The sequence below is a fragment of the Panthera leo genome, chromosome C2, assembly GCF_018350215.1.
Source record: "Panthera leo isolate Ple1 chromosome C2, P.leo_Ple1_pat1.1, whole genome shotgun sequence".
Taxonomy (NCBI): domain Eukaryota; kingdom Metazoa; phylum Chordata; class Mammalia; order Carnivora; family Felidae; genus Panthera; species Panthera leo.
Window position 1 is genome coordinate 59,608,908 of NC_056687.1, and position 15,527 is coordinate 59,624,434.

Genomic DNA, 15,527 nt, shown 5'->3' on the forward strand with positions numbered 1-15,527 from the left:
TACAGTGAAGGAAGAAAAGGGTATGAAAAATGAAGCATATATGGCAAAATTTTAATAACTACTATATCTGGGTGAACACTGTATGGGTGATCTTTATACTTTTGTCTCCATTTTCACATAAATTTGAAATTTTTCATAATAAAAAAATTTAAGTCAGTAGGGGATCATTACTATCCTCAACAAATATTTAATGAGTATCTACTAGGATTAAGATTCCCAGGTCCACAGAGACATATAAGAGGCAGCCCCTATCCCTCAAAAGCATTAACAATCTGCCCAGGGAGATTGGGAACATACAGCTGACCTTTGAAAGACAAGGGTTTGAACTACGTGGATCCACTTATACATGGACTTTTTTCAATAAATACAGTACAGTACTATAAATGTAATTTCTCTTCCTTATGATTTCTTAGTAACATTTTCCTTTCTTTAACTTCCTTTATTGTAAGAATACAGTATATAATACATATTACATACAAATACATGTTAATCATCTGTTTATGTTATCAGTAAGCCTTCCTGTCAATAGTAGGCTATTAGTAGTCAGGTTTTGGGGGAGTCAAAGCTCATACACAGATTTTTGACGGTGCAGGGGGTTGGCACCCATAACTCCTACACTCTTCAAGCGCCAACTGTACATGTAAAAATAAATGATATGCATTAGGCGGCACATACTCAATGCCTCATACACAGTACGTACAACCACAGTTCAGAGGAGATACCAATTGTTGGGCAGCTTCAAAAAACTTCACACTTAGAACAGAGCTATAATAATCAAGACAACGTAGTGAGGCATAAGGATAGACATATAGATTGGTGGAATAAAACTTAGTGTCCAAACCAAACCCTTATGTTTACAGACCATTGATTTTCTTTTTTTCTTTTTTTTTTTTAATTTTTTTTTAATGTTTATTTTTGAGACAGAGAGAGACGGAGCATGAACGGGGGAGGGTCAGAGAGAGAGGGAGACACAGAATCCGAAGCAGGCTCCAGGCTCCGAGTTGTCAGCACAGAGCCCGACGCGGGGCTCAAACTCACGGACCACGAGATCATGACCTGAGCCGAAGTCGGACACTTAACCGACTGAGCCACCCAGGCGTCCCTACAGACCATTGATTTTCAACAACGGTGTCAAGATAATTCAATGGAGAAAGTACAGTCTTTTTAACAAATGGTACATAGGACAACAGGGTATTCATTTAGAAAAGAATGAAGTTGGACCCCTATCTTACACTATATACAAAAATTAACTCAAAATGGATCAAAGACCTAAATATAAGAACTAAAATTATAAAACTTTTAAAAGGAAACAGAAGTAAATTTTTATGACTCTTGGATTAGATAATGATTTCTTCGATACGACACTAAAAGCACAGGTGACAAAAGATAGATAAACAAGTTCATCAAAAGTAAAAACTTTTAGGGGCGCCTGGGTGGCTCAGTCAATTAAGCATATGACTTCGGCTTAGGTCATGATGTCACAGTTTGTGGGTTTGAGCCCCGCGTCGGGCTCTGTGCTGACAGCTCAGTGTCTGGAGTCTGCTTTGGATTCTGTGTCTCCCTCTCCCTCTGCCCCTCCCCTGCTCATGCTCTGTCTCTCTGTCTCAAAAATAAACATTAAAAAAGTTAAAATTTAAAAAAATTTTAATTAATTAATTAATTAAAAACTTTTGTGCTTCAAAAATACCCATCAAGAAAATGAAAAGAAAACCAACAGAATGGGAGAAAGTATTTGCAAATCATACATCTTATAAGGAACTTGGATCCAAAATGTGTAAAGAACTCTTACAACTCAAAAATAAAAACACAAGTAATCCAATTTTTAACTGGCTAAGGAATCTCAATAGACATTTCCCCAAAGAAGAAAATAATACAAAGAGCCAATATGCACACAAAAGGATGCTTAACATCATGAGTCATTAGGGCAAATCTAAACCACAATGAGATTCCACTTCACACCCACCAGGAAAACTAAAACCAAAAATACAATAATAACAAGTGTTGGCAAGGGATATGGAAAAACTGGAACCCTCATGCATGATAAGAATGTAAATAGTGCAGGGGCACCTGAGCGGCTCAGTCGGTTAAGCGTCCGACTTCGGCTCAGGTCATGATCTCACAGTTGGTGAGTTCGAGCCCCTCGTTGGACTCTGGGCTGACAGCTCAGAGCCTGGAGCCCGCTTCAGATTGTGTGTCTCCCTCTGTCTGCCCCTCCATTGCTTGCACTCTGTCTCTCGCATTGCCTCAAAATTAAATAAACATTAAAAAAAATTAAAAAAAAAAAAAAAAAAAAAAGAATGTAAATAGTGCAGCCGCTGTGAAAAACTGTGAAAAACTGTTTGGCAGCTCTTCAGAAAGCTAACTATAGAGGCACCATATGACCCAGCAATTCTACTCCCAGGTATACCACAAGAGTACTAAGAACATATGTTCACCCAAAACTTGTAAATGAATGTTCATAGCAGCATTATTCATAATAGTCAAAAAGTGAAAATAACCCAAATATCCAACAATGGACAAATGGATAAATAAAATATGGCATATCCATATGATGTAACAGTATTCAGCAATATAAGGAATGAAGAACTGATACATTCTACAACATGGATGAGCCTTGAAAACGTTATGCTAGGGGCGCCTGGGTGGCGCAGTCGGTTAAGCGTCCGACTTCAGCCAGGTCACGATCTCACGGTCCGTGAGTTCGAGCCCCGCGTCAGGCTCTGGGCTGATGGCTCGGAGCCTGGAGCCTGTTTCCGATTCTGTGTCTCCCTCTCTCTCTGCCCCTCCCCCATTCATGCTCTGTCTCTCTCTGTCCCAAAAATAAATAAAAAAAAAAAAAAAAAAAAAAAGAAAACGTTATGCTAGACACAAAAGGACACACACTATATTCCATTTATATGAAATGTCCAGAATAGGCAAATCCATAGAGACATAAAGTAGATTAGGTGTTGACAGGGATTAGAAGGAGGGGGAGTATACAGAGTGACTGTTAATGGGTACAGGGTTTCTTTTAGGGAGTGATGAACATCTTCTAAAATTAGAAAATGATGATAGGTATATAACTCTATGAACATACTGAAAACCAATGGGTTGTACACTTTAAAATGGTGGATTTTATGGTATGTGAATTGTATTGTAATAAAGCTGCTTTTTTTAAAATCTACAGTAGAAACCTTTCTAAAAGTAAGCCTTGAACTAGGATAAGAAAGCAAAGTAATATTTGGACATGCACACAAAAAGGCAGACAAACTGTTCCAAGTAAAGAAAACGGCATGAATTGAGGCTCAAATGTGGAAATATACATGGCATATTCAAGGAATAAATTAGTACATTGACTAGACCAGTACGTTTGTATAGGGAAGTAAAATAAAGCTAGAGATATCTATGATGTGTACAGGACAATACTGACCACAGAGATTTGAACTGTAAACCAAACCTATCTAATAAAATTTTAATACACACTAAGTGACATTCCTAGGTAAATTCAGGAAATACTGAAGATACGCTTTTCAATTTTATATAGACATAAGATTAAATAAAACTAAACAACTTCCAGGAAGTGTCTCTGGTTTCTATTCTGAATGTCAGAAACCAAATACTAAATGAAACATTGAATAAATCTTAACTTTTGATATTAAACTTACCAGATCCTCAGGAGTTGCCCGATGAACTGTAAGATCATTCACAGTATTCTGCAAAAAAAGAGGACCTCTCTTTAAAAACAACAAAAAAAAGATTTCTTCCAAAATATTAGTATATATTGGATTTTTTAAAAAATAGGACTTAAATGTTTATTAACTTTCTTTGGGTTATTTTCTTACAGGAAAATTTTTCTTTAGACTAGGTTAAAAAACATTTAAAATCAATTTTAGTTTATTTTTGATAAATTCATTTTCCTTTTTTAAAAAAACCTTCTTTTTTATTTTTTAACTTTTTTTTTAAGTAATCCCTATGCTCAGTGTGGGGTTCAAATTCACAACCCTGAGATCAAGAGTTGAATGCTCTACGGACTGAGCCAGGCAAGCGCCCCTCAAAAATCTCCTTTTCTTAGTTTAAGCCTTCTGTACCTTTTTTTCGCCTATATGCCAGATGGGCCTCAGTTAAAAGATTATGTACTTAACTAAATAAGCAAGCTAACCTCCAAGAAACCTTTCTTTAAAGACTTAAGGGATTTGTCTGATCATCTCATTTTAGCAAGATAAAACTGCTATTTTAAACTGAAATAGGGGTACCTGGGTGGCTCAGTTGGTAGAGCTTCTGATTCTTGGTTTCGGCTCAGGTCATGATCCCAGGGTCATGGAATTGAGCCCTACGTAGCCCCACATCAGGATCCATGCTGAGCAAGGAGCCTGCTTAAGATTCTCTCTTTCTCTCTCTGCCCCTCTCCCCTGCTCACACACTCTCAAAGTAAATAAACAAATAAATAAAATTATTTATATTCTCAATATATAAAACAAATGTGTTTATTTAAATTAAAATAAAATGTTAGTTTTATTATTCAAACTTCTTATCACATTTTTTCACATCCTCCAGAAAGTTATATCACACCTATGACCTTATATTGTTCATTTATGTCTGGTTAGGTATGAGTATGTACTGGATTTTAATGGCTGAAAATGGATTCAAACTCCTGGGACCAAAACGAATTTCTGTCCAGGAACCAGTATCCTCAATCTAAATATTAATATGGATTATTGTTAGTTGTCTTGGTTAAAAAATAACAGGCTATTTTTAGATGTCTTACAGAAAATAAGCAGTGTATTTACCAAGCAGTCATACATTCCATTAAAACAATAAATAAAACAGGGTAGTATGTAATTCAAAATGAGTAAGTTTAACTAAAATTGTAGTTTTCAAAATGCACTCCGGAATGAGGCACCTCTCAAGATTCCTGAAAGATAAACTGTGACCACTACAGAGAGGTTAAATCTGTATCCATGCAAACAACTTAAGCATAGAATCTGTCACACATAATAAGGGATAAAGTCTGAGTGCACTGTATAATTTCATAAAATATGAAAATAGTCACTTATGTAAAAAGGTACTAAACCTACATGGCAGGCTTACCACACTGCACAACTCCAGGAACTCCCGCTATTACTCTAGTCCATGTAAAAGTACCCCCTTGGAACTAAGCTATGCACAGCCTACACAACTTTAAGTAGCTGCCCTACCATTTGGCCCTTTTCAAAATGACTTCAGCCATTTTGTCATACAGATTTGGTAAGGCAGGAAATAAAACAAGTTAGAGTTCTACTTCTAACAGAAATAGAACTGGGTCTGGTGAAATGGCTTATATTAGAAGATGGATATATTCAAAGACCTAACTTTTTGGTCACAGTTCATACTTAACTCAAGCGTTCTCTATACTAAAACTGCCATTCCTTTCATATTAATTTAGAAAAGTACAAGACAGGGGCACCTGGGTACCTGAGTCAGTTGAGTGTCTGACTCCGGGTTTTGGCTCAGGTAGCAATGTCAAAGTTCATGGGTTCAAGCCCGGAGTCAGGCTCTGTGCTGACAGCAAGGAGCCTACTTGTGGTTCTCTCTCTCCTTCTCTCTCTCTGCCCCTCCCCCGCTCATGCTGCATGCTCGCTCTCTCTCAAAATAAAAATAAACTTTAAAAAAAGAGTTTAAAAAAAAGTACAAGATATAACTATAAGATCTTGAGAATTATTCTTAATAATCATAATAAAATTCAAGCATATAAGTTATATGCTTGGATTTAGTTCTCATGGGAGAAAATATAATTTCATTAATACTACCATTGCTTAAAACTATTTTCTTTTGAAATTGCCTTTATATATAAATTATAAGCCATTTCAAAAAAATCTCATTATTTTTATCAAAACAGTATTATTCAGTTTGATCTCTCCTCCTTCATTCACCATTTACTCCAAATGACTTAAAACTACTTTCAAGTTCAGTCTACAAAAAACAGATTTTTCCAGCACTAGAGATAATAAAAAAGCAAATGAGGAACATTCTGAATGTAATTTCAAATGGTGGGTTTCGATTATGTTTTGAGCAATAGCAGCATATCAGAACAAATATTAAATTTCCCAAAGTAACCACTCTGAAGTAGACAACTTAAGTTATCACATGTATTTTTTTTTCTTTTAATCAGTTTCATTTATTACCTTAGAGTCACACCCTTATAATATCTTATAGCAAATCAAATGACAACAAAGTAATATAAACACAGATAAGTCCCCCTGACCCACTTCAAAAAGGCTGTCAGTTTGCCCAGAAGTTTCCAAGTCCAAAAGAATCCCAGAGATCCAAAGTAGTCCCTGACTAGTTGCTCTCCACAACTAGAAAGAAAAGGAACCTAAAGTGTTATGGTCCAAACTAAAGTACCAAGCTGCACAAGATAAAGATCCCCTTGATAATACCAAACAGTATCAGAGTGGAAGCCAGGGATCACATGTCCCAAGTACTTGAGACTTGTCTTACATCTTAACAGAACCTTTCTACTGAAACTGACCAGCCTCGGGAGGTGAAAAACAAACAATTCAGGAGAGAGAGTAAGAATCACCCATTTTATCAGCCAAAAATGCCACTCATATGATTATGATGTCACTGGTTGCCATGGGCAAATCTAAAAAAAGTACCAAAAAAATTCAGACTTCAGCAACACAGGTTAGCTACAGTTGCCTTAAGCAGTGAGTTTTCAAAGTTCGGGAGGGGAGGGGCGCCTGGGTGGCTCAGTCGGTTAAGCGCCCGACTTCAGCTCAGGTCACGATCTCACAGTCCGTGAGTTCGAGCCCCGCGTCAGGCTCTGGGCTGATGGCTCAGAGCCTGGAGCCTGCTTCCGATTCTGTGTCTCCCTCTCTCTCTGCCCCTCCCCCGTTCATGCTCTGTCTCTCTCTGTCTCAAAAATAAATAAACGTTAAAAAAAAAAAAATTTAAAAAAAACAAAGTTCGGGAGGGGAGATTTTTAAAAACACTCCCCACTCTCTTAAGATTCTCTCTTCAGGGGCACCTGGGTGGCGCAGTCGGTTGAGCGTCCGACTTCAGCCAGGTCACGATCTCGCGGTCCGTGAGTTCGAGCCCCGCATCAGGCTCTGGGCTGAGTTCGAGCCCCACGTCAGGCTCTGGGCTGATGGCTCGGAGCCTGGAGCCTGTTTCCGATTCTGTGTCTCCCTCTCTCTCTGCCCCTCCCCCGTTCATGCTCTGTCTCTCTCTGTCCCAAAAATAAATAAAAAACGTTGAAAAAAAAAAAATTAAAAAAAAAAAAAAAAAAAGATTCTCTCTTCAAAGGAGGTAGAGGTTACGAGCCTCGCATGTGTATTCTTAAAAAAATCCCCAAAGGATTCTGCTCTTAAACACTCCCAGAAATCTATTGAGCCCTATTACATTTAAAGCACTGTCTTGTGTAGACTAGGTTCATGTCATCACATCTATTCCTCCAGAGCAATCTTACAGGTTTATTATCCCGCCTAGACTTACATCCCATTCTTGCTTCACTGACGTTTTCTTCTTCTTTACTTTCAGCGCTTTCCTTCCTCCTCCTCGGGTACCATAACGGTTCACTCTGACAAGTGACATCTAGAAGTAATAATCATACCACATTTTTAAAATATAAGAAAAAGTGGTAATTAGGTATCACCAGATGGGAACAAAGACATCTAAGAAAATAAAGTGTCAGTAGAAAAATTTAAGCATTATGAAGGGAACAGCCTACCAAAAATACTTGGTTCTTTTACTTCACAATTAGAAAACTGTACTGATAACTATAATAAAACAGGTTTTAACTTGAAATCAGGTTTCAAGTTAATAACTTATGTATATTTGCTTAACAAAGAACTCCAGGAATAAAAATTATGACCTAAAACAGAGCTATGGCAGTAGTCACAAGCTTTGTCATCAGTTAAACTTCACCATTAATAGAGAAAATGTCAGTCAACATGCTAACAATCTAAAAGCAAAAGGAAAAAGGCAGAGAGTTGGAGTTCTTTATTAAGCATTCTAGCATTCAAAACCACTACCAGATATGTATGTGTTTACTTAAAATAAAGGTGGCCACCTTTTGGGATGAGCACTGGGTGTTGTATGGAAACCAATTTGACAGTAAATTTCATATATTAAAAAATAAAAAAAAAATAAAAAAAAATAATAAAATAAAATAAAATAAAATAAAGGTGGCCAAAGTTTAGAAAACAAGTGAGTTATATCATTTCTAGTATATTTCCACATAATACTAAATGGGGATGACTATTGATACTAAACTAGCATTTGGAAATTGCCAACATTTGCTTGGCACTTGAAATAGCAATGCTAAGGATACTGGACTAAACATTACACAAAATTTGAAAAAGACTCATAGTCTCTGTATACTAGGATTTTACAATACGTATATATGACTTTTAATAAGCAACACATATACATGAACTTCATTACACAGCTAAATAATTACAGAACTTTCCAGCTGACCCCCTTATTCCAAATTATCTTAAAACAAAAGACTGTAGTATTTTCCTTATGTACATTTTAAAAAATTATTTAGTCGACTGTAATAAAAACACCTAAATGCAAGTATTTTCATAGGCTTCTCCTTAGTCCTCTTTGCATTCTGTCTTAATCCATCATATTCATTCCTCAAACATGTTATCTATTTTCAGGTTTTACAATCCAGCAAAGAGAGAAACCTGGCTTTTACAAGTTAGAGAAAAATCTTTAACTTGTGTTATAGTGATCATGCTGATAATGATGAGGACAGTGAAGATGGTGATAATGATGGCATTAGCTAACACATATTATGTGCATGCTGTCTACAAGGTAGTGTTCCAAGTAAGCTCTTCCTACACAGTACTTCCTTTAATTCTAACAATAATTCCATTAAGTACTTACTATTTGTCACTCATTTTACAGCTAAGGGACAAATAGTTAACCAACTGTGAAGGTCACACAGTAAGTGGCAGAACCATAAATACCATTTTAAAAATGTGGAATAGAATAGAACTAAAAGTCCAGAACAAACCTTTACATTTACAATCAGTATATTTTCAACAGAGGTGCCGAGAAATAATTCAATAGGGAAAGAACAGTCTTTTCAACAAATGGTGCTGGAACAACTGGAAATCCATACAAAAAAGAATGAATTAAGACCTCTACCTCACAACATATATACAACTTAACTTAAACTACCAACTTCAGTGTAAGAGCTAAAAGTACAAAACTCCCAACAGAAAACGTAAGCATAAATCTTCATGAACCTTGGGTTAAGCAATGGTTTCTTAGATATAACACTAAATATAGAACACTAAAGAAACCAAAGAAAAAATAAAGTGGACTCCATCAAAATCTAAAACTTTTGTGCTTCAAAAGACACCATGAAGAAACTGAAATGAGGGGGCGCCTGGGTGGCTCAGTCAGTTCAGCATCTGACTTCAGCTCAGGTCATGATCTCACGGTTTGTGGGTTCAAGTCCACAACAGGCTTTACACTGATAGCATGGAGCCTGCTTCAGATTCTCTCTCTCCCCTTCTCTGCCTCTCTCCTGCTCATGCTCTCTCTCTCTCAAAAAAATAAACATTAAAAAAAGAAAGAAAGAAAATGAAATGACAGCCAACAGAATGGGAGAAAATATTTGCAATTCATATCTGATAAGGAACTTGGATCCAAAATATATTTTAAAAAAAAGAAAACCTTACAACTCAACAATAGAAACACAAATACTCCAATTTTATTTATTTATTTATTTATTTTTATTTATTTTTGAGACAGAGAGAGACAGAGTGCAAGTGGCAGAGGGGCAGAGAGAGAGGGAGACACAGAATCCGAAACAGGCTCCAGGCTCTGAGCTGTCAGCACAGAGCCTGACACGGGGCTCGAACCCACGAACCGTGGGATCATGACCTGAGCCGAAGTCGGACGCTTAACCGACTGAGCCACCCAGGCGCCCCATACTTGATATTTTTTAAAAGTGGAATTGTTTCACTAATTTTTTTCAACATTTAAAAAAGCTAAGCATGTGTATCATAATGTATTGAATTAGTGATTTAGTTGTAAGATTTTTTTAATTTATTTAAATTCAAGTTAGTTAGCATATAGTGTAGTACTCGTTTCAGTAGAACCCAGTGATTCATAACATACATATAACACCCAGTGCTTATTCCACAAGTGCCCTTCTTAATGCCCATCACCCAATTAACCCATCCCCCACCCACCTCCCCTCCATCAACCCTCCGTTTGTTCTCTGTATTTAAGAGTCTCTTATGGTTTGCCTTCCTGTCTGTTTTTAACTTATTTTTCCTTCCCTTCCCCTATGTTCATCTGTTATGTTTCTTAAATTCCACATAAGAGTGAAATCATATGATATTCGTCTTTCTCTGATTGACTTATTTCGCTTATTATCATACACTAGTTGCATCCACATTGTTGCAAATGAAAAGATTTCAGTCTTTTTCATCACCAAGTAATATTCCACTGCATATATACAGTATAATGGGATATACATACATTATTAATTAATTGTTGATTAATATATCTTATAAGCACTTATTTATGCTAAGCACTTCACATTTAATCCCACAACGCTATGAGGCACATACTTTCTTGAGAGACAATACAGCACAGTGGTTAAGAGTACACTCTGAAACCAGACTGTCTGGGTTCACATCCCAGCTTTGCCAGTAATTGTAAAATGGAACTAATTAAATACATAAGGTGCTTAGATCCCCTGCCTCGCACATACTAAGTTCTATTTAGGATTAATGACGATGATGTCACTGGTAGCTATTAACCATTTCTCAAATGAGAAAAATGGGGCTTAGAGAGATTACGTATATTATATTGCTCAAAGTCACAAATAATGGGCAGCTTGGAGGTGACATTCAACACCAGGTCTAAATGTAATGCACCGCCTAGAAAATGGTACCAACACTGTGTTATGTCTGATTGGTTCTATATTTTCCAAATTCTCTACAATGAACCCAGGTTACTCCTAAGATAATTCATTTCATGTTACATTATTTAAAATCCTATACTTATTCAGGGGCTGAAATTCTACAAGCCTCAATTGTGAAAAACCTACCATGAATCTGAAGTATGCAAAAACTTATGAGCAGTCAAAAGGCCCAGGTACTTGTTTCTTTCATTCGTGAGGCCCTCAACATCACAATATTTGAAATTTAGGAAAAGCAGTACTTTTTAAATCATAGCTATTTGTACACTAATGGTGACTTCTGATGATAAATATAATGTATTCAAACAGAACTTTTCTTAAGCAAAGAGACAAGGAAATTAATATAAACAATTGATCAAATGCCTGAGTATTATTTGTGGAAATATCAACAGTTATCAATTTTAGCATAAGAAAATGTTAGGTTCAAAACACCTCCATATTCACTGCCGAAAACAGTGGTGAAATGAAGGGATATGCTATGGTCTGAATGTGTCCCCCCCAAATTCATGTTAAATTCTAACCCCCAAAAGTGATGGAATTAGGAGATGGATGGAGCCTTTGGAAAGTGGGGTCTTTGGGAGGCAGAGCCCTCATGAATGGGGCTAGTGCCGTCATAAAAGAGGCTCCAGAGAGATCTCTAACCCCTTTCACCATGTGAGGACACAGCAAGGTATGCTGGCTATGAACCAGGAAGAGGAGCCTTACCAGAACACGACCATGCTAGAGCCTTGATACTGGACTTCCCAGCCTCCAGAACTATGAGAAAAAAACCTCTCATTTATAAGCTATCTAGTCTAGTATTTTGTTATGAAAGTCTGAATGAACTGAGTATACAACTGTTATCTTTTTTTTTTTTTTTTCACTTCAATTTAGCCTAGCAAAGCTGGCTGTGGTTACTCTAAGACAACTCACAATGAATCATGACCATTGTATAATCCCTGACCCTTGAGTTTGGGCAGGATCCATGGCTTATTTAGTTTTTTTTCCCCCGTGATTTGTTTTATCCAGTAAAACAAGACAAATGTGAGATATCCTTCCTTTGATCACATTACGTTATATAAGTCTTATATATAGTCTTATAAGTCTTATATATAAGCCTTATGTTATATAAGGAGAGTAGAGCAAGAGAGTCCTCCTGCTGGCCTTGAAGAAGCCAACTGTCACTGTGACTGTCTGTAAAAAGGGCCATATGGTGGGGGCAGGGGGTGGGGGCAGGGAGGGTGCCTGGATGGCTCAGTTGGTTGAGCGTCTGACTCTTGATCTCAGCTCAGGTGTTGACCTCAAGGTCATGAGTTCAAGTCCCACCTTGGGCTCCACACAGAGCATACACTGGGCGTGGAGCCTACTTAAAAAGGGGGGAGGGGCCGTATGGCACAGAATTCAGACAACTGTGGGAAGCCCCCAGCAGAAAGTCAGTATGAAGACCACCACGCCCCCCTCCCAAGGCATACAAGGCATACAGACACAAGGAAATGAATTCTGCCAGCAACCTAAGTGAGGTGAGCCTCAAGGAAGATTTTTCCCAAGCTGGGTTCCAGATGAGAATGCAGACCACCAACACCTTAATCACAACTTTGTGAGACCCTAAGCATGGTACCCTGTCCACAGGAATTGAGATAATAAATGAGTATTGTTTTAAGTCACTAAGTGTGTGGTAATTTGTAACACAGCACAGGAGACTAATGTACTGGCCAACTCTAAGTTCAGCCTGTGTGTGCTAAGATCACAAAGGTAGAACTAAGCTGCTATCCCACCTATGGACTTCCTTCCACCAACAAATTTCATGAAGGAATGAAGGAGAGGCATATTTTGGCACTTTTATGTACTAACCCACAGTTACACATCAAACTTTTGTAACATGGGAACTACCTTTGCACTGAAAAGTGTTCTCCTGAGCATCACCAATAAAGATGACCATATTTTTCTTAACCCAGGATCAGACTCTATGGTCTGACAGAGAGATTCTTGTGCTACTCAGAGAAATCAGATTTCATACGGGAGCTATAGTTTACATGTTGAAATGTCAGACTGTAGAGATATTCTGACGGTTTGTAGTACTAAGGAGTACAAAATCAGCACAGCCCAGAAAATCTAGGCCTGTTTGGAGAAAATCTAAAATATCAATAGCTTCCTAACAGATAAAATTATTGGTGTCGTCTTACCTTTCAAGCCCTTTCCAACTCTACAGACTCCCACTCCTGGAAGCCCTCCCCTCCCTTGACTTCCATGGCACTCTTCCTCCTGGTTTCTCTCCTATTCATCTATCCTTTTCTTTGCAGGCTCTGTTGGCGCCTCCTCAGATACCACATAACCAAGAAGCCTCACCCAGTTGTATCCCAATCCTCTTGTCTTTCCATTGGACACCCTCTCTCTTCATGCAATAATTCCTTTTGGATGACACTGGCGATAAAATAGTAAACAGGTCTAATACGGTGCCAATTCTTATGCAGCTTGTTTGCTAGATCACCAATAGGCAGTTCACCTCTTCCCTCAGTGATCTCACCCACACCCTTAAGCAAAACTACAAATGCACTGAGCAAACAAGCACAAATCAAGGCTCCACACCTTTCCTCAACACACCTCATTTCCAACTGCCTTCTGGGCACATCTTCCAAATGTCTCACATACAGTGTAGTCAAAATACAGCTTATCATCCATGCTCCTCCCTCCCCGCCAACCTCTAGTTCTTGATATACAATTGGCGTGCTCCGAACTTACAGAATTACCATCCTTCTGTTTGCTCCGGTTTAAAACCTTAGCATCATCTTCTGTTCCAATCAGATACCAGATCTATTCATTCTTTCCCTGAAATATGTCTCTCCCCTATCCCCACTTCATTTCTACCACCACCGTTTTTGTCCAAGCTCTCATTTCTCCTAATTGAACTCCCTTTCACCCATTTGCTCATTTCATTATACGTTATTTCAACAAATATTTTGAAAGCACCTGCCAAGCGCCAGTCACGAGATACAGAAAGAAAGTACAATAGGCTGCACCCTCACAGAGCTTAGGGTTTATCAGAAGACCACAATTAAATGAGTAATTACAAAAAATGGGTAACACAGAAAGTAAATTCAGTGTCATGGAAATACCTTACTCTACAAAGTAAGAAAAGACCACTGCATTCCTCTAATTGCCCCCAAAATGTTTAAGCTGAGAGCTAATGTATGAATAAAGCTAGAAGTGGGGGAAAAAAATGTTTCCGGTGGCAGAAAAGGCATTTACAAGTGGTTTGAGCAGTTTGACTAACAGATTTGAGGTGAGAGGCTAAAAAGAGGATAAAAAGAAAGGCGGAGGCCAGATCATGGCTTTGTAAGCTACAGTAATTTGAACACTTATTCTAAAGAACCCATAGGAAGTCACTGGAGGATTTTAGATAAGGTAAATTATGATGAGATTTGACTAGTGGAAAACTGATGAAAGGGAAACAAGTCCAAACGCTGTCCTTTCCAAACACTGTCCTTTCAATCAATCCTCTACCCAGATGTAAGAATACAATATAGCTCTCAGCCCTTTGCTTTCTTCCCCAAAAGATTTTACTGCTCCCTCCTGCAGGGAGGCACTCGGACCCTCTCCCTGCCTTGCGGCCCGGCTGACTTTTCTTTCCAGTCTTTTCTCCTCACATCTCCCATACATTCAGCTCTCGTCTTCACGAGTAGTTCCACCCATTCTTTACGTTCCGCGTGGAACACCCTTCACACTTTCACTCCCTTCCTTCCACGCGGCTAACTCCCACTCATTCAAGCTGCCCCTCCTGATACACTCTTTCCCGGCCATCAGTCGACTTAAATGACCCTCCCAGTCCCCAAGTACCCTGGGTAGTCAGTCTGTCTCCTACTAGACTGTAAACTCCTTAAAAGCTACAACAGGGTAGCCCCAACTCTCAGCTCTGCGCACAAGTGCCCGACAGCGGTGCACACACTCAGGGTACGCCTAAGGGGAGCGTGCCAGACAGCAACACACCCAGACACGCAACCTGACACGCACACACACTAGCAAAACACAGAGTCGCCGTGCGCTTTCCGTAGTAAAGATCCTCCACCCAGACGCCCGGAGCTCTAGGGAACAGAAGGGAGACGCCACCACCGTTCTCCCCGCCCTGTAGCCCGGTCCCTAAGACTCGGTCGGGCTGCATGCTGAAGGCCTCCGCCACGTCATCGCAACCTGCCTTGCCGTTTCCCGACGGCTGCCTCCACCGCCACTAAAACTTCAAGCTCCAGAACTGCCGGGCCCGCCACAGGTTAACGCAGCCCGCCACTTCCGGAATGTTGCCTAGGCTACCCGAGGGCCGTACATCCGGTGGGGCCAGAGCGCAGGCGCGTCCCAAAGGCTGGCAGGGAGTGTGGTGGGTGGAGGCAGTCCTTCGTCCGTGTGCTCTGTGCAAGGTTCTGGGCAAAGCTTTCGAGGGTAGGCATGTAGCATTAGCCAGTTTCTCGTGAATTCTCTAAGAGAAAGATGTCGCTCTCCACACGAAGCTTCACATATAATATTGACTTGCATTCACCTTTTTTTTTTTCCAGAAATATTACCGCCTATCAATGTGCCATAGACTAATGCTAGGTCCTGCGGGATCTAAAAATAGGCAAGATCCCTGTCTTCAGAAAGCTTACTGCATAGT

The 15,527-nt window shown here is 39.0% G+C and overlaps 1 protein-coding gene across 5 annotated transcripts in view; it reads right to left on the bottom strand.

Moving 5' to 3' along the window:
• SPICE1 (spindle and centriole associated protein 1) overlaps positions 1-15,156 on the bottom strand; it is a 56,660-nt gene extending 41,504 nt beyond the window's left edge. For 2 of the 5 annotated variants that reach the window (XM_042903660.1, XM_042903657.1), the window contains exons 1-4: positions 13,072-13,407; positions 8,984-9,077; positions 7,453-7,551; positions 3,645-3,692 (exon numbers count right to left, since the gene is read on the bottom strand). In XM_042903660.1, coding sequence (XP_042759594.1) covers positions 3,645-3,692; positions 7,453-7,551 — 147 coding nt within the window. In that variant the 5' untranslated portion in view covers positions 8,984-9,077; positions 13,072-13,407. Of the gene's footprint in view, positions 1-3,644; positions 3,693-7,452; positions 7,552-8,983; positions 9,078-13,071; positions 13,415-15,077 lie in introns of those variants that run through there. The other 3 variants (XR_006193176.1, XM_042903661.1, XM_042903659.1) reach the window with 3 other exon arrangements.
• Between the last annotated feature and the right edge of the window lie 371 nt (positions 15,157-15,527).